Genomic DNA, 20,332 nt, shown 5'->3' on the forward strand with positions numbered 1-20,332 from the left:
TTAAAAAATGTTCTCACTCAACACCCCATAAATTCACAGTCTTGTCGAAAGAACCAGTGGCCAGGAAAGGCCGGTTGTTACTCCATTGCAAACTAGTCACTGGCTGCTTGTGAGCATTGTTCGACTGTAACGCAACATTGATGAAAGATCCGGTTTCGTATCAATGACGGAAGGGAAAGTATCATCACGGCATTTGAGAACAGCAAGATACTTGTTGGTGCAATCAAAAGATAATAATTCACCCGGTAAATTGTCAGCATTGGTGTAACAGAAGCTTGAAGTGATGTTTGAATATTGCCAAATCCTGATGGAATCTCTAGTGCATGTTGCTAGCATGGTACCGTCTTTGGACCATTCTGCATTGATAATTGGCCTGCTATGGGCGAGTATTTTCACTGGTTTAAATGTTCTTCTATCTGAAATGATGAGTCTTCTGTCCATAGACCAAGTACAGAAAATATTGTCATATGTTTCATTCCACCTCACTCCTAATATTGCATCTTCGTGAGCACTGAACTTGTGAACAACTCTCTCACTTTGAGCATCATAGAAAATAACCTTGCAGTCTCCACTTGCACTTGCAAGGAGGCTTTCTTTTGGATGAAATTGCAAATCTGAAATGTAGGCCTTGTGCGACTCTATTTGTGTTTGAAGTTTTGGCTTACCACTCTCTACATTCCAGAGATAGACCAAACTATCCAACCCGCCTGCTGCAAGTAGTGTACTCTTTGGATGCCATGACACTTTTGTAATTGGTAGAGGATGACCAACAAGTTGTTTGGGTTTCTTCTTTGGATTTTTTGTTTCCATCAATCCAATATGTCTCTGCATGTCAAACACCAACATTTCACCATTTGGCGAATATTCCAAAAAGTTACAAGTAGATACTGTAGTCATACTCTTTTGCTCATTGAATATTATATTGGATTCATGATCGATGGTAATAGCGAACGCTTTCGCTTGAAAACTGCTACTTGCTGCAACTTTGTCTCCTTGGCCAAAGATGATTTTCATCACTGGAGTCTTCATGGATAGTGCTGACTGAATCATTACCACCTGTTTTTTGGAAGATGGTGACGACTGTTCTTCAGAAGTTGCCTTATCTCCTGCATTAGCAAAGTTTGATGGTACTGAGGGGTTATTTCCCTTTCTTTCGTCATTGACCTCTTCCTCCTCAACCTTATCATTTGTTTTTGGAATATTTTCAGAATTTTGAATAATACGAGAGTTGATTGGTCGCGGTCTTTCAGGTAATTGGTTCAATTGGGGATACAGTTTGCGGAGAAGATTACTCCTCTTAATGATATCTTGAACTGAAGCACTTTTGGTTCGAGCCTTAAACACATGAGCTTGGATCATTACGTCTTCCTGATCATTTCTAGGTTCAAACATGGACATTTTAATGCCCACACCTCTGTCTTCATTGTCAAACATGAGATCAGGAATCAATGGTGGCTTAATTTTGCTGAAATTTTTCCATTCGATACCTTTGAAAAATGGATGTTTCCTTAATGCAACTCCTCCGAGTCTTCTCTCTGGATCTGTACAAAGAAGACCATCAATCAGGTCCTTAGCATCGGAAGGTAGAGTTTTGGGCCAAAATATGTCACGATCTACAATCTTTTGACAAGTTACGGCCATGCTCGAGCTGTAAAAAGGGCTCTTACCACAAAAGAGTTCATAAATAATACAGCCATAAGCCCACCAGTCCACCATGATACCATACTCATTATTTGTGACCACCTCTGGACTATTTTGTGATGAATACACATGAAACAATTGAAGTGTGTGGAAATTAACAACAAGCCTCCAAACACATGCTACTTACGCCAAGTACTCTGCAGTTCCACTGCATTCATACAAGATTTTGGTTGCATAGTATAGTATATTCATGTATTTCATTTTACGGTCATCAAATTTGAAATTCAACAACTTACCAAAATGTATTGGGTCCTGGTTTTTCTATTTTCTTTGCAATTCCAAAATCAACAAGTTTCAAATTTCCATCGCCATTGAGCATGAGATTCTCTGGTTTCAAATCACGATGACAAATATGCAAAGAGTGTATATAAATGAGTGCCTCCAACAGTTGTGCCATATAGAACTGTACTACCTTTTTGAGCTCTTTCGTTGATAGATTGCTCTTAATGATACACTCGAACAACTCCCCTCCAGTGATCAGCTCCAATATAAAGTACAGTCTCTTCTCATCGGTAAATGTATAGCACAACTTGGATATATTCGAATGATCCATCTCCAACAAGATTTCCTTCTCAGATTTTACATATTTTGTTTGTTTTGCCTTGATGAGCTTCTCTTTCTTGAGGATTTTTGCCGCAAACTGAACCTCCGTTGCCTTATGGACACACAACCGAACTTGTCCGAAGGCTCCTTCTCCCAATATTTGCCCAAATTCAAAATCATCTGCCTCGGCATACCGATGTGGATCATATTTAGATCATAACAACAACACCAACCATATATTAAGGAAGAATATTAAGGTCAACAGGTTATTCATAGAAGGAGGAGACTTACCTTTCGTTACCGTGGCTGGAATGCGAATGGTGTCCATATTCATTTTTTTATGCTCTTTGTTTTTTATTATTGTATGAACAACGATGATAATATTACTCTTAATGATAATAGTCCAATCGGTGTCATATGATGGACTCTTCAACCTAATCTGGTCATCTACCATCTCTTCCCAAGTCATCAGAAAAAATGTTTCGAAAACATCATTCAACAACAATAGACGATGATGATGACGAGACGATGCAACATACAACTTCCTCAACTCGTAAAGAAGAGAACTCCGAATCGGAAAACAATTATGTTTCAGAAACACCATCCAAACAAGAATCTTCAAGTCGTACATACATTTCATCACCTCTAGAGGCTACAACAAGTCCACTCACTCCCAATAGTCAAAACAGAATCCTTACGAAACTACCCTCTTCTCTCAAGTTAGATACACAAAAGTTAATACGAAAATCGTCATTGAGTTCATTCTCGGCTTCACTTTCAAAAAGTTTAAGATCGTCCATGCACCCCCATAATGTATCCAACGATTATTCCAAGCAAGCACAGAGTAGTAACCAGACAATGAAAAGCAGCACGTGGTCCAATTTTCATTCACCACAAACCATTATTATTATTGAAATTGGAAGAAAATATTTCAAGTGTGGGTAGCCAGGGAATACGCACCGAGGGTCATCTCAGTGGTCCCGTCTGATTTGAGCGAAATGCTTTGTACTTGTAAAAACCAAAAATTTAATTCGTTCCATATGAAAGAGTCGTTTGAACAATTCATTCAGAAAGATCTGGGAATTAATGAAAATCAAAATGAGAAGAATTATTTATTACCTCTGAATAACGTGGACATGTCCATGATTATTAAGGATGAAATTTTTGACGAATACATGGCGATATTTGGTGAGAACGGGCGATTCCAAGAAAATCTTGATGACTCTGAATTCGAGAAGAAATTGAGTACTTTATTTTCCAATTTTATGAACAAGTTGTTCATTGATGAAATGAAACTTGTGATGGATAGCATTGAAGGAATTATAATTTTAGAGAATACTCACCAACTGCATCAAAACTTGTTGAGAAAACTTATTGAGAATGATATTTGTACCGTACGCAAATTTCCACACTTAAAGAGCTTGAAATTTATGAACTCACAAGGTTGTGCCATTCTTCCAAGTTTTTGTTCCATGAATACTTTCAACATTGAAAAAACAACAACCCAAGCACGCACTTACGATGCCAAACTCTTTGTCAAAAATTCTTGATAGAGAGGTTTCCAATAATGCAAAGAACGTTAGGTAATGCAACTATGGGATTACACGCTCTTCCTCTAGCACAGCATGGCAATTTAGAAAAAGTTCAACATGATTTAGGGGTCACTGGATTGGTCATTGATTGTGGTTACAGCGAATGTCGAGTGGTTCCTGTTCTCTTTGGAAGCATTCTTTCAATGTGTGTTGAAATTCTACCTATTGGATCCAAGCATGTGTTGCGAAATTTGAAGGAATTGCTATGTGGCGACGTGGCGTCAAGCACAAACATCGACAACCACCAAGAACATTTAATGCTTGAGGATGTTTTATCACGATTGTGTTTTTGTAGTTACCCTTCCGCAGATAATAACGATAGCAACTCTCAGACAATCATATACAAGTATTCGGTAGGGTCAGTAGAAATTCCTGTTACGCACAAGACTCGCACTAAGAGTTGTGAGTTCATCTTTGAGCCACTAACAAGAGCCATCATTGAATGTGTAAAACGGCTCGAAACTGAGGCAAGAGGACAAGTACTACGAAATGTAATCGTTTGTGGGGGCCTTTCTGAATTGAATGGATTCAAACAACGGCTTATTGCTGTTTTAAACAAACATGTATTAGCGCAAGATTTTGGTAGCAACAAAAATTGGCTTAAACACATGGGAATTAACACGTTCAATCCCACTCGATCCTCACTGCTGAATTGGTATGGAGCTAGTATTGCCTTTTCACATTACAGTTACGCTCAGAGCAAGACAATTAAGCATGACCAGTGATGAAATTGTTCATACACAAAAAATGTGAGAATCCTCTTTAACAAGAAGTCATGCGAACGAAGACCAAAATTCTGGTTGACCTGTCACATGTTAAAAAAAATTATCATCACACTCAACAGAGCTGTCATCCGTTCATCCATGACATCATCACAACAAAAGACACTTGGGCTTTTAATGTAAAATACAAGAATCACTTCACACAACTAAGAAATAGTTGTTATACTTAACACTTCGAGCCATGTGTATTCATATTGAATTATTTTGAATTATATTGAATTACTTTGAATTATTCTTCATTCAATGAAATTTATTCAAGAGTCCTTTTTTGGATTGTGAGCGGTTGGCATGTGTACACAACCTGGCTGGGAAGTCTTCTTTTGCGACTGCACAGGATAAGTGTTCAAGCACATGTGAATTTCAACGCTCACGAGTTGATACGCAAATTCAAAGCAAAAAAAAAACCATCATTGCTCACCGAGATCGAGCTCAGCCACGACAACTCAATCACTTGGACCTGATTCGAATATCTCAGACAACTTTAAGCCAGCTGATATTATCTTTCATCATGAACACACAAAATCAACAACACGACAACAACAACCCTAACACGATGACCAACAACAATGAGCATCCACTGCTCTGTGCAGACTACATTTACCATATACTCAAATATTTGGATGCCAAATTTATTTTTGGAGTTTGTGTGAGAGTGGCAAAGGAATGGAATGAAGTTGCTACACTCTGCTCTCAACTCCCTTTGAGCCTCTCTGAGCGCATTACACCCGATAACCTCCAGTCGGTGGTTCAATCCATAATACCAAACAATAATTTGCGCCACCTAAAGAGATTACATTTGGAGGGTGAACAGAACGTTCGGATTACCCTTGAACAGTTGACAGCCATCACCAACAGTTATCAACATTTAACTTCACTAACCATAACTAAAAGTTACATCATCCCCCAAGGTGCCAAATGTATAGCCAACTGTAAAGCCTTGAACAATTTAACTTATTTAGATTTGAGTGACAACGTGATTGCAGATGACGGCGTAGAATTTATTGTCTCAAGCCCTCATTTGAAGCTTTTACGTCATCTAAATGTGAGCAGCAACTACATTAAGTCAAAGGGTTGTCAAGCGATTACCGAAAGTGAACATTTGAAAAGCTTGGAACATTTAGATCTAGCTAATAACTTTGATAGTGAGCAGGGAGATGAATGCGCAAAAATCTTAGCCTCAGTTAAAACCTCGTGTAATTTAAAAAGACTCAATTTGAATAGCAATAGCATTGGAGCCAAAGGTACCGAGCACATTGCCAAGAGTGACAAGTTGACCATTAATTTAACTAATTTAGATTTGAGTGAGAATTTGATTGAAGACAAGGGAGTCCAACACCTTGCTGGGAGCAACAATTTGAAAGGTTTACGTTCACTCAATGTGAGAGGCAACTGTATTTCCAATGTAGGCGTAGAATCGATTGCTAAGAGTGTTCATCTCAACGAATTGGTCGATTTAAATTTGAGTGACAATTCAGACATTGACAATGATGCAGCTATCTGTATATTATACAGTCGAACACTGTGTCGCTTAAGGCAACTGAACTTCACTAGTACTGGAGTGACTGAGGAAATGCAGGTTATATTCTTCAAGATTTTGCAAACAAGAAAAAGAACTCGCGTAAAGATTGAATAAATATTATTTGAAGTCTTTACAAATGATGGTGGCATGACAACTTGCTGTTGTTTTGATAATCCAAATTGTTGTTGAAAATGCTGTCGAAAATTGATTCCATTATTTAAAAAAAATGACGCAATTAGGGAAGAGGCTCTTTTATTTGTTCCGACACAAGTATGAAGTCTATCCTTCTCTCTTTGAAGATCACAGCATCCGAAGACTCCGGAATAGACATGATTACAGATTTTTGTTTGAAGGATTTATTCCGAAAACGTTATTGTGTTGGAGCGTTGCCTTCTTGTTAGCAATTTGGGAGCGACACAAGATTGAGAAAAAGTGGGACACTACTCCTGGAGCTTTTCCCGATATTAAATATCCTGAACTTTATCGCCCCTATGTGAGAGACGAAACAAAACATTTATATTTACCAACCGCTTTGAATGAAGAAGATTTGATCGTTTCCCTTGAAAAAAATCGAGAAAAATTGAAAACTGTTGCCCAAGTGCAACAAGAGAAAACAACCATGTTGGAAAAGTTTAAGAGGACCAGAGAATTTGGTAAACAGCCGGAGGAGTAGTGTGTTCATGTGGTTTGTGAGTGTCTTAGACAACATGTTCAAAATGATCCACACGATTGACAATGATTTAATTCACAAAGATAGTTTTTTAAAACAAAGGCCTCAAAGTAATCACGTTAAGTCGAATGGAGACGATTCAATTGCCTGAAAATTTTGCTAAATAATTGCACAACAATTTTAATGTGAATTTCTTTCCAATTCTTCAATTTTTCTTCGTAAAACAGCTTCCTGTTCCTTCAATTTGATAATGACATTTTGTTGATGTTGAATGGTCTGAATGAGTTCATTCTCTGTCAACTTTTGTTGAGCGAAAATGGGATGCTGCAACAAATGATAGGCAGATGGTCTTCTTAATGGATCAATATGCATCAGAGAAAGTAGAACCTCTTTGAACATGTTCGAATAATGCATGGGTAAATCTTTTAAATTACCATTTCTAATGTCATGCCATTCAGCACCGTTTGTAGGCAAAGATCTTCCAATTGCACATTCGTAGATTGTGGCACCAAGAGAAAAAATGTCAGCCTTAGTCAAATCAATATTTCCATTTTCGTTGCCCAATAATTCTTTTGCAAGATATCGAGAATCACCTTCCATAACATCCTGTAGAGTCTCCAATGAACTGGCTGCAAGACCCAAATCTCCAATTTTGTATCTGGGCTTGTCCTCCTCAGCACAAGTAATATAAATATTGTCAGGTTTTAAATCGAGATGAACAATATTTTGTCCGTGCATTTGCATGAGCCCAGAAGCAAGTTGTCTCATCAGGTCAATCAAAGCCATCTCCGTAAATACATGCTTGCCAACTCTTCTGGCTAAAGAACCACCTTCACAAAGCTCAGTTTGTAAAAATAAACTAAATTGAGGAAGCTTTCCTTCAATCCAGCAACTATAATATCTTACAAGGTATGGATTATCTACAAGGGTTGCAAGAGCTTGAACTTCTTTGAGAATCTTGTCCTTATCTTTGGAGCCTTTGATTTTTCTCTTCATCGTTTTGATCGCATAACACATGCCATCGAATCTATTCTTGGCTTTCGTGACCTTACCAAAACATCCATCTCCTAGAACTCCTAGCTCTTCAAACTCTTCCAAATATCTAGAAAAGTACACTTCGAAAATTGGATCCACTTCACTCACATTATGTGAAGCATCTGTAACTTCTGATTGTCTCTTCTTTTTAGAAGATTTTTTCACAGTCGAGGTGAGCCTGCCTTGAAGGTACGAAGAAGTATTCTTGTCATCATTGATGGAAAAGAAGTCATCTTCAGGTTTTGTCTTTTTAAAATTACGCTCAGGAGAAAATGGATTTTCATGCACTTCTTCAGTGACGTTTAAGCGACCTGGAACCAATTGAATATTTAACATGGAAGGAGAGGTGGTTTGAGAGAGAGTAGCTCTAGGTGGTGTGGAAGGTTGCATTTGACTTTGCATATCATTGAAATCTTCCAGAGATGCATTGTCGTCATCACTGAGCATTCCATCTGAGCCATCCACAATAGCATCATAATCAAAATCGGATACTGATTTACAAGAGTGGAAAATATCTTGAGGTGTGGTGGAGGATTTTCCTAGGATTGGAGATGTGGCAGGATTGTGTTTGGTCAGACGTTTGGACTCGGCTAGACTTTGAAAAAACGAGCTTGTTGCTTGTTGAGAAGATGAATTGCTGAAAAGAATGGGTGAAGGAGGTGTTGTCTCAATAATTGGAGTTTCCAAAGCTTGATTGGAAACAGTAGGACTTGCAAACCAATTCATTGAGGCCATTGGTGAAGCTGTTGAGGCAGCAGTACTCTGTTTGATGGTACTTGGAGGTGGACGCGTGGCAATATGGTTGTTTGTTGGAGAAGTAAAATCGTCACCAGACAAATCCATATAACTTGTAACTTTTTTACAGGGAGGAGGAACTACTTTAGAATCAGGAGAAGAAGAGGAGCTTGCAGATGGAGGCATCATGGTTTGTTCATCAAAATTGAAATTGGGAGTGCCACCCAACAGTGAATGCTTTCCACTACTATGATGATGACTACTCACACTGCTGTAACCACTGGTTGAACTTTTTGTGCTGACAGGACTTTGAATGGCATCAAATGGTCTCTTCTTACTGAGACCAGGAGGTGTCAATTCATCATCATCCTCATCATTCTTTTGAGCCAATAGTACAAAATTTGGTTTTGCATTGCTTCTATTGGCAAAGGATGATGAGTGTTGTTGTTGTTTGTGTGAAGAATTCTTATTGACCATGGGACTTATGAGAGAAAAGTCACGGTGAGCTTTTGAATGCTGTTGAGGTTTGATAGAAGGCGGTGTTGGTTCCATAAACAACATGTTTGGATTGGCAGTAGTAGTACTTGTAGTGGTGAAGGTAGAAACAGGAGCAAGTGGAGATCTATTGTTGTTGATATGGAAAGGAGTCTTGGATGGTGTGGGTTGAATCTTAAACCGATTGGGTCTGCTTGATGATTGATGAGCCGAATGATGCTTGAAGTGAACAGGTGAGCGAATGACAAACTTGTTTTCATCACCGCTATCACTCTCCTCACTCTCTGAATCAAACAAGGGTGTTTTAAGGCTTGAAGATTTTGTGTTGGTATTGGGTTTGAGAGTGGTTGTAGCTGGAGTTTTGGTTGGAGTAGGAGGACAGAGTTTTGGAGTTGAGAAGATGTTATCATTGAAATGAAAGCCAGGGCCTTCTGTGGGAGTACATGGTGATTGCTCACCACCATTACCAGTATCACCAAATGCTCGTTGATGATCTCCAAAACCGACAGCAGTTGGTGGCTCTTGAGAATCGGAGGTATCCAAGTTCTCAAAGAGTTGTTTCATAATGGGTTGAACAAATACTCGTTTAGCCTTCATCATGTGTGCGTATTTTGGGAAGGATGGAGCCAGTGATGATGATGATATGGGTTCTTCTTGATGAGCTAGCTTTTAATGACGATGTGTGAGATGAATTCTGGGTTGAAACCTCTGATATAATTTCCAAGGTATCGGGTGGTAAGGGCTTTCACTATGATGTGATGATTAATAGTTCCACAAGGCACTCGCAATGTGGAAATGTGTCCTCTTCTCTGCTGAATCAACAACGCAACGGTAATAACAGCCGGTTGATCAGGCAATTTTTTTGGATGTGAAAAATAAAAAATTTGGCGGGCTTGACCAGCGGCAAATGTGGCCGTTAAATTTAAATTTTATTAAATATTTATTACAATTACTTTTCAACGAGCATTGTACTATTATATACGATTATTACACCACTTAAAGGTGGTATTTTCTTAATTTTGTAACTATTTAACAAGAAATTGTTTACCATCGTTGCTTGAATCATTTGACATCGTTGAATAGCAAACAAGTAGAGGAAAAGGGTTACGAAGGTGTTTAGTATATTCCCAAAAGCGAACGTTTGATGAATTTGATTTCTTTCCGTTTGTGTTGTTTCATTGCCCAAAGTTCGCTTCCCAATGCGGGACCTATGTTCAAACTCTTTTAGAAGACGTCCTTTCAGGCGAAAAAGAATAAACTTTTTTTGTGTCATTAAGGATGTAACACTCCATTAGGATTTGTTCATAGTCACAGCAAATCCTTAAATTGAAAATCTCACAACTTCAAAAACAACTTGAAAAAAAAAATGGCCAATCAGCGGATGATTCTTTTTGATTTTTCAAATTCTTTTTTTCATGTAATGATGAACGTTCCAATCCACACACCCTAAGGAATTGGATCATTATCATTTGCATGCCATTCGAGGATTGGAATTGTGGATGAAAAATAAATTCACATTACAACAACAGGGGAAAACAAAATGGCTCTTAAATCGAGAATTAAAATATGAAAAATTCTTTCCAGTAGAATTTATGAATGACCAACAATTCGTGTTGAATCACATTAAAAAGTATGGTTATGGTCTGCAATTTGCTTCTTCGAAATTACAAGAACAGAGAGATGTTGTGATGCAAGCACTTCACAATGCATCAGAATTTGCATCAGAGTCTTGTACACAATTGTCATTTGCAAGTGCATCTGTTAGAAATGATCGAGAAGTGGTATTAACAGCCATTAAGCAACATGATCATGCATTACAAGCTGCCTCAAAAGAACTTCTTCAAAGCCGAGAATTTGTATTGGATGCAGTTCGACTCAATGGAGATGCTTTGAAGTATGTTCCTAGCTCTCTTCGAACGGACAGAGAAATTATTTTAACTGCAATGAAGCAAAATGGGGCATTGAACGCTGTGATCAGAGATCTAAGATCAGACCATGAAATAATTTTGGAAGCAATCAAAAAGAATAAGAATGCACATTCATCAATTCCTAGTCATTTATCATCAGCTCAGAAATTGTTGTTGAAAGCGGTCAAATTAATGATTCCGGAATTTGCATCTTTAGAACGGCTTGATTATTCAAACAAGGAAATGATGATTAAGGTTTTTCAGGAATTTCCATTACCTTACCAATTTATATTCAAAAAATTGAACAGTAATAAGGACTTTATGTTACACGCAGTTAGGAATAATGGTTTGGCATTGAAATTTGCCTCCGACTGTCTGAAAAGAGACAAGGAAGTTGCTCTTGCAGCTGTTTCCCATGATGGCTGTGCATTGGAGTTTGTGTCTTTTGAATTACGAGCAGACAAGGAGATTGTATTAGCTGCTGTCCATCAAAATTGCTATTCTCTTGTTCATGCATCCTATGAGATGAAGCTTGATAAAGAGGTTGTTTTAACTGCAGTGCGAAAATATGGTGATGCACTTGATTATGCTTCAGACGAGTTAAAGAAGGACAAGGAAGTTGTTTTAACTGCAGTGAGCCAATATGGTAGTGCTCTTGAATTTGCCTCCGATGAATTGAAGAAGGATAAGGAAGTTGTTTTAACTGCAGTGAGACAATATGGTAATGCACTTGAATTTGCAGATGACCATTTGAAACGTGATCCGCAAGTTGCATTAGCAGCCATCCAACAAAAGATGCCAGCACTAGCCTATGTTCATGAAGAGTTATTACGGGATGAACAATTCTTGTTAGAGGCAATTAAGATGGGATGTAATATCTTGTTTGCATTTGTTCCGAGAGAAATTTCGAGTAACAAGGAATTTGTACGACGGGCCATGAAACAAAACTGCATGGCTACCATTCAGTCCTGTTGGTCGGTTTATAAGCAAGTGTCAGACAAGGATATCATGTTAGAAGCAGTGAAGAATAATGGATATTCATTGAGCTATGCAAGTGAAGAATTACAACAAGATCCAGAACTTGTTTGGGAAGCTCTCAATAATAATGGATATACTTTGAACAAGTACAGTGATGAATTATATCAAGAAAGAATGAAACAATGTTATTATGGAGCTTATTTAGGAACAATGGAGAAGTGTTCTCAATCATGGTGCCTTTTTAAAATCATAAAGAATGCGAAACTGCCGGTTGGGATCAACAATAAATATATCAAATAGAAAGGTTTTCAGGTGAAAAAACATCACCCTAACGCCATTTCTTGTTTAGAATGAGCCATTGGTATGACACAAATCACATTCTACTTTATTGCTTGTGCTTCTTTTGAGGTGGACCAACATGATGCAATGTGGATGGATCCATCATGGCTTGCTGTTGTGGTGGAGGTTGTATGGAAGCAGTCGGTAACGGATACGCCTGTTGTTGAGCCACATACATATTTCCACCCACATTCGCTCCTGGTGGTGGCCCGTGATAATTCACAGAGTATTGAGGTGGTGGTGGCTGAATGGTGCTAGGCATGGCAGTTGGCAAGTAGCCCATTGGTGGAGTTTGCTGTTGAACTGGGAGGGTTGCATGATGATGACCTACAGGCAAATGATGCTGCTGTGGCGGACCAGCAGTATAGGGATATTGAGGATTTGACACTCCTCCACTCTCCATGAATACTGGCTGGCCAGACAACATTTGAGGAGGTTGTGCTTGAAGAGTTGGTTGGTGATGCAAGTGTTGTGTATGATGAACGGTTGGAAGAAGAATTTGGTGTTGCTGCTGTTGTTGTGCCTGGAGAGGAAGTGTTGGTTGAGCTTGTTGTTGTTGTTGGGCATGATGGAAATGTTGTTGTTGTTGTTGTTGGAGATTCCTGATGGTGGCTAGGTCTTGTTTAACACTTTCAAAATATTGTGGATCTTTGGGTGGTTTCAGTTTAACCTTTGGATCCTTGTCTAGCTGTGAATATAGCTCCTTCATGACGCAATTTGCTTTCAGTAATTGTTCTTGTGTCTCGATAGAGGTTTCAGTTTGTAACAACTCATAATTGCTATCAACACATTCCATCAAGAATTTTTTCAAGGTTTCCACAATATAGGGATTGTGGAAAACCTGTGAAATGTATCTCAACTTTTCACATTCATTGGTCACTAGGTCTGTTTTTTTCGGCAAGTTTTTGATATTTCTTTGAATTTTTCCAAAATCATTGGAGAGTGTTTCATTCTTTTGAAAAGGTATGACAACCGAAGTCTTACTTTGTTTAAGGTCATAATTGTAGGATTTAAGGTTCACGTTTTTTGTGAATAAATCAAAATGCTCTCCAGAGACAGGAATGTCCCACGAATTTGCATGAGCCATCTCTTCGACCATTTGACCTACTCCATTGCAAAGCCATGGATACGCTAAATTATTGCATGCAAGCTGCGCTTTGGGTATACTTCTCGAATACTTGTCACTTTGGGCAACTTCTAAGAGCTCGTTAAAAACTCCTAGAATGAGAGAAGAGGAGTCACCATCATTGCAAGCGGTAATGTAAGCAAAGCGTTCTGGCATACCACCCAAACTCACAATGGCACAAATTCTTTTTGGTTCGTTACTCGAAGACGATTGTTCATCGCTTCCATCGCCTCCCATATTGTTCGCTGTAGGAGGTGGGGGAGGAATATTCAATTGTCGTCCTTTCAGTAACGTTTGATGTAAGAGTTGATAAAACGAGGCTGGAGCTTCATCTGCTTTGCAAGCATCTGCCTTAATAATCTTTTTGTGCTTTCCGTAGAGAGTTTCTCGATCTCGTCTTGAAACACGAACGCCATACGCTTGCTCCGTCTCGTCAGGATTCAGTGGTAAAATAGTGTGCTTGGAGATGCATTTGGGAGAGGAGAGTTCTGTACCTGGAATGAAACCTACAATATTGAGAATGGGAGGAACATGACATGAGGATCTCTCGCTTGCAGTGCTACTAAATGAGGTGTCATTGAGCACGAGTGTGGGATGAAGACCTTGTTGCTGTCTATCAAACAGCCACATGACAAGATTTGGATCAGGATGCAACTCAATGGGAGATACAAGATGTCCAAAAACCAAATATCCACTGTACTTGTCATAGTGCTTCTTAATAAACTCATTAATGATGGACTCATCGGGAACAATGGGATTTTGTTGGTTAGTACTGCTCAAATTGGCACTCGATGACACAAAGTAGCAATGGCCTTCATATAATTTCGAAAGTTGTTTGAGAGAATTATTGACATGCGCTTCTGGAATGCTCTTATGGGCAGAATTGGTTTCTTCTTTCATTCTGGTTCCAATTTTTGGTGCTTGTGAAATTGTGTAATGTAATTTTGAAGTGGAGAAAATATGTAACTTGACAGGAAAAGGAGGTCGTATCTTAAACATTTCATCTGTTGATAGTTCGGTATATTCCGTGAAAATAATAATCTGAGTATGAGTGTGAATTCCTAGGGTTTCTTCAATGTTTTTAAAACACGAAACAAGTCCATTCATAATTATATTGGATGATTGTGTACCTGCATTTTCTACATGTTGAAAATTAATTTGATCGATTTTTGCACAAATTTCATTGGTATCTTTGGAAAATGGAGCCACCACTTTCAACTCTTGACCATCATAGGATAATAAATCAATTTCCTCCAATTTGTGATTGGCATGTATCCGATGAACAACTCTTGTGGCATCTATGAGATATTTAAAAATTGTTATTAATTGTTAATTATTCATAAGATTAATAATTTTTAAAAAATAAGATTTTGTTGCGTTATCAATACAGAGTTGAACGATCGGATCAAAAAAATAATCATCATCACATAACGTTATGTGTGGATCGCAAGTCATCAACCCATAATCATGAATCCATAGCAAAACCTACAATTTTTCAAAACATGGGCACAATTCACGACCGATGGTGTTACCGATTGAACGGAAAAGAACAAGAGCACTGTGGGCATTTTTCTTGGTGATGAAATTATTCAATGATGAAATCTTAGTCAGGGAAAGAGAAGAAAAATTGATTACCAAAACCAACCATTTCACGACTTTCAAGTGCTTCATCCAACGCTCTCTATCTGGCCAAATTTGGTCATATAGAACGGTGGTCTGTTCCTTCCAAAGTTCCCGATAAAAAAACCAACGCCCCTACATATCCTTAATCGAACACGCCTACCCCTGCTCATCCTCTCCACCCAAGTTTAAGAAAAAGCACATTCCTTCATCATTATTGTTTTTATTTCTGATTGATGGAAAACCTTAATAATAATAATAATTATGGAACGAATTGTAATTCTTCAATTCCTCAATATTCAGAATCATCATTCACTCAACATGAAGACCATTTCATACAAAAACAAGCACATAACAAGAGGAGCCCCCGAACGCAACACACTCATGATTTATCAATAACAACAGCCATCCCGTCTCATCATCATGATCGAGTGATTATCGAACTCACCAATGATGAACAACACTCTACATCATCAAAACCCGAAAAGCCTGTTGAGAACAAGAAAGATCTCTCATCTCAGAACGTAAGCCCGTGCTTGACCTCTAATAATACTACATCACTCCTCTCATCCCTTTCTCTCAAACAGTTATTCGGAAAACCCCATCCGAATTTGACGGTCATGAACGTGTTGGTGGTTTTTTTCTTGGTGCAGTCGTTGATTACCATAGGGACCACCTTTGTGATTCTCTTCTATGAAGGATCTGATGTAAGTACTTGGAACTATTAAGATTAAATTAAATTATTGAACTATTTCATCACACTTTGAAATTTGAATATCCAATCAACAATCAAAACGAATGGACACGAACAACGAATATGTAACAACAGATTGCAAAAAAAGCGGAAACTGTGGCCCATCAAGACACCTTTCGAACGGTCATTCGAAATCTTCATGATTTTGTCATTCCAGCTGAAATTGTTACGACCAGTCTTCATAACAACGTCCTCCTCGCCTTCATTGATCCCAACAGTCATAATAGTTGGGCTCAACTCATGAGCATGACCAGTGTGTATGATCGACAAATGTCCTCCATGTATTTTGGAGATCTCCAGAATCGAGTCACAGTGTTAAGGCAACGAAACGGCATGATGGAACTGTTAGTGCCATGTAAAAGATCTCTCACCAAAATCTTTCCTCCTGAAATTGTTACGAAAGATTTTGATTTGACACTTGCAAATTCATGTCCCACCTCTCACTTAAAGTATAATTTAAGCAGTGATGGAATGATCATGATCAGCCAAGGTGTTGGGAAGGTCAATTTAGACGTGAATGTTTCAACCTCTATCTGGTACACCAACATTGCTGACAATGTGAACGCAACAATCCCGTCCATTCCAACACGATCCAAATACACTGTTTGGAGTAATGTATTTATGAACAAAGGAGCTCTTTCGATCTTTGCGTCCATGCTTGTGGTGAAGGGAAACGAGTTTGTTGGAGTTTCTGCTCTCGAGTATTCTCTTGGTGACTTGCAACAATTGTTGTGTTATTTGGTGGAAAAAGGAGGAGGTGCCATTCTAGTTCTTGATCGACAGAACAACATTTTGGGTGCATGTGCACGACTTTCACACTTCTCGTTCTATGAATTGTCATCAACTGCCATTCAGAAATTTCCCAATGATTTCAGTACCTCTTCTTTATTTATGACTGTGCATGAGTTATTGGTGGAGCACGGTCTCTACGGAAATCAAACAGTGAGTTTTTCGGACATTACGAACCTTGAACCACAACTGAACGGAATGATTGAGCAGGCCTATTACTCGATATCATCCTTTTCGATGAATAATTTAGTGGTGAACGTTATTGTCATTACAGAACATACTGATTTTCTTACCTTGATCATCAATTCTAGAGTGAGTTCAGTGGTCATCTTGTTTCTGGTAGTAAGCTTGGGAATTGTTCTTTTGATCATTGTTGTGAAGGGTATCACTTCTCCGTTCCAAGCGTTAAGTAAGGTAAGTACAGGTGCATTTGAAACCAACAGTCTCTAATTTCTGTTTTCTCAAGACGATGGAGAATATTTTACTATTAGATAGATCCATGTCATCTCCTGTAAAATCTGATTGTATGCTGAGCGACGTACGCCGCATGCAAAAGCAAGTAGAATTGTTTAGAAAAGTTCTCTTTTATTTTTCATTATTTTGCCCAGAAATTATTGTGAAACACATTCTAAAAGGGTCCAACGCAGCCGAATCTGATAAAGATCAATTAATTCCGACCAAGCGACAATACATGAGCGTTCTGGTTTTCGAGCTTAATGGATTTTGGGAGCTTGAGCAACATGTTGGAATTGATGTGTTTTGTCGCATATTGAACAGGATTATTTCTGAGGTGACAACCTCCATTCATTCGAACGAAGGTTTTGTGTGCGACCTTTCTGTCAAAAACTCTTTGAAAATTCATGCACTTTGGAACGATTCGACCATGCAAGTGGAAAATCATGAGGTACGAGCAGCAGCCACATCTCTTGAAATTACATCGTTGATTGCAGATAAAATCGAGCTCATTCAAGAGGAGTACAGTAATTGTGTGAACGTGGAACTTCATTATAGGTCGGCGCTTGCTGCCGGTTACATAATTTTGGCATCAACAGGAACAACAACCTCAAGAATTAGTTTTTCTTGCTTTGGTGAGACTATTGCATTGTGCAGTTTATTACTCGAGCAATGTCGCAAAGGTGAAGTGTTGATGGATCATAACATGTTTGTTAAGGTTAGTGACATGTTTTTAGGTCAGTATAGACAAACCATCAAACACGACAATCGAGAAGTGGATATTTATTCCTTGAAGAAATACATGAAAGAATCAAGTGGTATGTTGTTGCTTTTTGTAAATACTAACTCAATGTTTATCAACACCATCAGCCTATGAACAACATGTGTCATCCAAGTTGTTACAACTAAGAAGCAGAAGAAGAGAACTTGATATCTCAGAGCTACCGAATGATACTCTTTTTAAGTCGTTGTGCAAAGAATTACAAGACTTGGGTCATGAAGTGGATACTTTTAATTGAAATTATTACTAGCCAACGACCACTTTAGTGTCATTTGGTTCATCTCAATCGTATTCCTCGTTCCCTCAATAGTTCGGATATTTTTTGAAATCTGAACAGGTCACTTTGATCATCTGCTTCAAACCTTCCTAAATGTTGATCAGTAATAATTCCAAACTTTTTCTTCAAATTTCCATACACCGAAAGTATGATGGAAATGAGATGCCTATGTTGAGTAATATTTACAAAACCTGCATCAATTAAAGAACAGAAAATAACAAGTGGTTCCATTGCGTCACTATCCTTGAACAGTTCAAAATAGAGTCTAATGATTGCATCGTTCAACTTCACCCTACTTTCCAAAGCATCTTTCATCACAGTAGAAGCTCCCTTAAGATCATTTTGACGCTTGTACGAGAGAAGCATCTTCCAATGTATTCTCATCGAGTTGTTTTTGAACAACTTGAGTTCTTTCATTCTCTTCAAAATAATCCATGCCTCTTTCATGTTTCCAACTCGACAATAAGCATCTATTAAATCTTCCATCATGTGTGACGTTGGTTTTAACTTTTCTACTGTTACAGCATGATCATAAATAGTGAGTATCATGTCAAAATTCAATTCTGTTGTTAAATTGTTATTGGGTGGAATAAATGCATGAATCAAATGCTCAAAAACACTGGTAAGCTCCAATTTTAAACCATGTTGAAATTCTAATGCTTGCTCCGTTGGAGATACATCGTCAGTAGATCCCAGAGTCTTTGCAGATGATTGATCCAATGCGAATGACGTCTGACTTCGACTATCTTTGAATCGCTTTCTATTTTTGACAAGTCTCTGATACAAATTGCTTGCCATGCTAGGATCAAAGTGATTATTCGCCAAAAACATGGATATCGAATCATAACATTTCAAATAATAGAGACCATACTGATTTTCCATAAGGTCAAGAGTGTTCATCATGTCATCAATATTTCTTGATCCAAGTATCACAAAGCGAAAAGTGTCTTCATCCGGCTCATAACCAGAGTCAATCATGATTGAGAAATATTTGGCCAATAATGCATTATCCTGAGATATCACACTGAGTGCAGTATTTGAGGTATCTTTGCTCATGTTATCTGTTCCACTAAGAGCGAGAGCTGACAATAAATGGTTCCAGTATGAAGTATCCAAAGTAATGGTATCACTCCATTTCGTGACAGCCATACGATAGTATTGCACAGCTTTCTCAATTTTGTTTTCAATTCTACAAGCATCTGTTAAAAAGATGAGAGTGGTTAAATTGGGCTTAATGTTGTGCTGTTCCATGTATTGTTCCAATTCCCAAACATGTTCAGTGGAACGTAATCTGATATAAATATCAAAGAACATGTTAAACACATGAATGTCAAACGTAGTTTCTTTTGCTCGTGTGGTCTTGGTGGCATTTTGTGAAATGAGTTCGTTGCTTTCCGTCATGTTGTTATCTGTGAAACATGCTCCCATTTTTGCTTCCTGAAACATGTTATTCACTTGATTAATTAAATATTGTCTCTCCTGTAGAACAGTCTTTCTTTCGTATGGGTGTGCCAAATAATATTGACTTCCTTGAAGAGCTTGTTTGATATTCGAAGTAGAGAGAATGGTCCGATCATTCTTCAAAAAACTTTGTTGAAAATTTACCAATTTCCTCCGAATTAACGAAAGTTCTGAACGCAAAGTTACATCATTCCATCGGGTAGTGAATTGATTCAATAAGAGTGCAATATTTTGTTCATGTTTGGCTTTCTGAGAAGTACGGTTAGGAGCAGAGAAATTAATATTATTATTATTTGATGATGTTTTAAATGTTTCCGCATATATTCAATATTGGTCAAAAAATTTCGGACAGTGGAACTACTCTCAATCACATGATCCTGATGAAAACTAGATGCATAATTTCTTCTTTGCAATGTTAACAATGGACAACAATGAATTTTCATTGTTCCGAGAAGAAGGGATTTTCCATCACGATGAGCCATCATGGAGGAAAGAATTTTCTTTGTCAAAATTGTTGAGTTCAACATTTTTTTTATCAATTTTAAATGAAACTCTCAAAAACGTATTCTTTTCATGGAACCAAGGAGTTTTGGTCCTTTCATCTGTGACATCATTAATCATAATAGGGTCTTGATTTTCCAAGTTAATCATCATGTCAACGATTTCTGGTTCCGAACCCTTGAAAAAAATTTTCCTTCTCGTGTTCAATCATTCTCTGCTTCTGATTATCATCATCAACAATCGTTATCATCCAATATACAACCGCAAGAAGAAC

General features: G+C 38.0%; 11 protein-coding genes across 11 annotated transcripts; 7 read left to right on the forward strand and 4 right to left on the reverse strand.

The window, feature by feature from the left end:
• Nucleotides 1-96: 96 nt before the first annotated feature.
• C9374_002468 (uncharacterized protein) lies at nucleotides 97-2,578 on the reverse strand (the record flags this gene model as incomplete). Its single annotated transcript, XM_044691889.1, has 4 exons — nucleotides 97-1,750; nucleotides 1,829-1,849; nucleotides 1,938-2,424; nucleotides 2,536-2,578. The coding sequence occupies 4 exons, from the start codon at nucleotides 2,576-2,578 to the stop codon at nucleotides 97-99; spliced, it is 2,205 nt and encodes a 734-aa protein (XP_044550716.1).
• A 143-nt stretch (nucleotides 2,579-2,721) lies between these two features.
• C9374_002469 (uncharacterized protein) lies at nucleotides 2,722-3,189 on the forward strand (the record flags this gene model as incomplete). Its single annotated transcript, XM_044691890.1, has 1 exon — nucleotides 2,722-3,189. The coding sequence occupies one exon, from the start codon at nucleotides 2,722-2,724 to the stop codon at nucleotides 3,187-3,189; it is 468 nt and encodes a 155-aa protein (XP_044550717.1).
• A 95-nt stretch (nucleotides 3,190-3,284) lies between these two features.
• C9374_002470 (uncharacterized protein) lies at nucleotides 3,285-3,794 on the forward strand (the record flags this gene model as incomplete). Its single annotated transcript, XM_044691892.1, has 1 exon — nucleotides 3,285-3,794. One exon carries the CDS (start codon nucleotides 3,285-3,287, stop codon nucleotides 3,792-3,794), a length of 510 nt encoding a protein of 169 aa, XP_044550718.1.
• A 17-nt stretch (nucleotides 3,795-3,811) lies between these two features.
• Nucleotides 3,812-4,561, forward strand: C9374_002471 (uncharacterized protein; the record flags this gene model as incomplete). The annotated part of the gene is made up of 1 exon (XM_044691893.1): nucleotides 3,812-4,561. One exon carries the CDS (start codon nucleotides 3,812-3,814, stop codon nucleotides 4,559-4,561), a length of 750 nt encoding a protein of 249 aa, XP_044550719.1.
• A 565-nt stretch (nucleotides 4,562-5,126) lies between these two features.
• Nucleotides 5,127-6,251, forward strand: C9374_002472 (uncharacterized protein; the record flags this gene model as incomplete). Its single annotated transcript, XM_044691894.1, has 1 exon — nucleotides 5,127-6,251. One exon carries the CDS (start codon nucleotides 5,127-5,129, stop codon nucleotides 6,249-6,251), a length of 1,125 nt encoding a protein of 374 aa, XP_044550720.1.
• A 112-nt stretch (nucleotides 6,252-6,363) lies between these two features.
• Nucleotides 6,364-6,810, forward strand: C9374_002473 (uncharacterized protein; the record flags this gene model as incomplete). The annotated part of the gene is made up of 1 exon (XM_044691895.1): nucleotides 6,364-6,810. The coding sequence occupies one exon, from the start codon at nucleotides 6,364-6,366 to the stop codon at nucleotides 6,808-6,810; it is 447 nt and encodes a 148-aa protein (XP_044550721.1).
• A 177-nt stretch (nucleotides 6,811-6,987) lies between these two features.
• Nucleotides 6,988-9,672, reverse strand: C9374_002474 (uncharacterized protein; the record flags this gene model as incomplete). The annotated part of the gene is made up of 1 exon (XM_044691896.1): nucleotides 6,988-9,672. The coding sequence occupies one exon, from the start codon at nucleotides 9,670-9,672 to the stop codon at nucleotides 6,988-6,990; it is 2,685 nt and encodes an 894-aa protein (XP_044550722.1).
• A 992-nt stretch (nucleotides 9,673-10,664) lies between these two features.
• On the forward strand, nucleotides 10,665-12,257 carry C9374_002475 (uncharacterized protein; the record flags this gene model as incomplete). The annotated part of the gene is made up of 1 exon (XM_044691897.1): nucleotides 10,665-12,257. One exon carries the CDS (start codon nucleotides 10,665-10,667, stop codon nucleotides 12,255-12,257), a length of 1,593 nt encoding a protein of 530 aa, XP_044550723.1.
• An 85-nt stretch (nucleotides 12,258-12,342) lies between these two features.
• On the reverse strand, nucleotides 12,343-14,990 carry C9374_002476 (uncharacterized protein; the record flags this gene model as incomplete). The annotated part of the gene is made up of 2 exons (XM_044691898.1): nucleotides 12,343-14,720; nucleotides 14,912-14,990. The coding sequence occupies 2 exons, from the start codon at nucleotides 14,988-14,990 to the stop codon at nucleotides 12,343-12,345; spliced, it is 2,457 nt and encodes an 818-aa protein (XP_044550724.1).
• Nucleotides 14,991-15,278: 288 nt separating this feature from the next.
• On the forward strand, nucleotides 15,279-18,057 carry C9374_002477 (uncharacterized protein; the record flags this gene model as incomplete). The annotated part of the gene is made up of 4 exons (XM_044691899.1): nucleotides 15,279-15,749; nucleotides 15,872-16,999; nucleotides 17,052-17,856; nucleotides 17,909-18,057. The coding sequence occupies 4 exons, from the start codon at nucleotides 15,279-15,281 to the stop codon at nucleotides 18,055-18,057; spliced, it is 2,553 nt and encodes an 850-aa protein (XP_044550725.1).
• Nucleotides 18,058-18,096: 39 nt separating this feature from the next.
• Nucleotides 18,097-20,084, reverse strand: C9374_002478 (uncharacterized protein; the record flags this gene model as incomplete). Its single annotated transcript, XM_044691900.1, has 2 exons — nucleotides 18,097-19,806; nucleotides 19,929-20,084. 2 exons carry the CDS (start codon nucleotides 20,082-20,084, stop codon nucleotides 18,097-18,099), a joined length of 1,866 nt encoding a protein of 621 aa, XP_044550726.1.
• Between the last annotated feature and the right edge of the window lie 248 nt (nucleotides 20,085-20,332).

Source organism: Naegleria lovaniensis (assembly GCF_003324165.1).
Source record: "Naegleria lovaniensis strain ATCC 30569 chromosome Unknown tig015, whole genome shotgun sequence".
Classification (NCBI taxonomy): Eukaryota; Heterolobosea; class Eutetramitea; order Acrasida; family Naegleriidae; genus Naegleria; species Naegleria lovaniensis.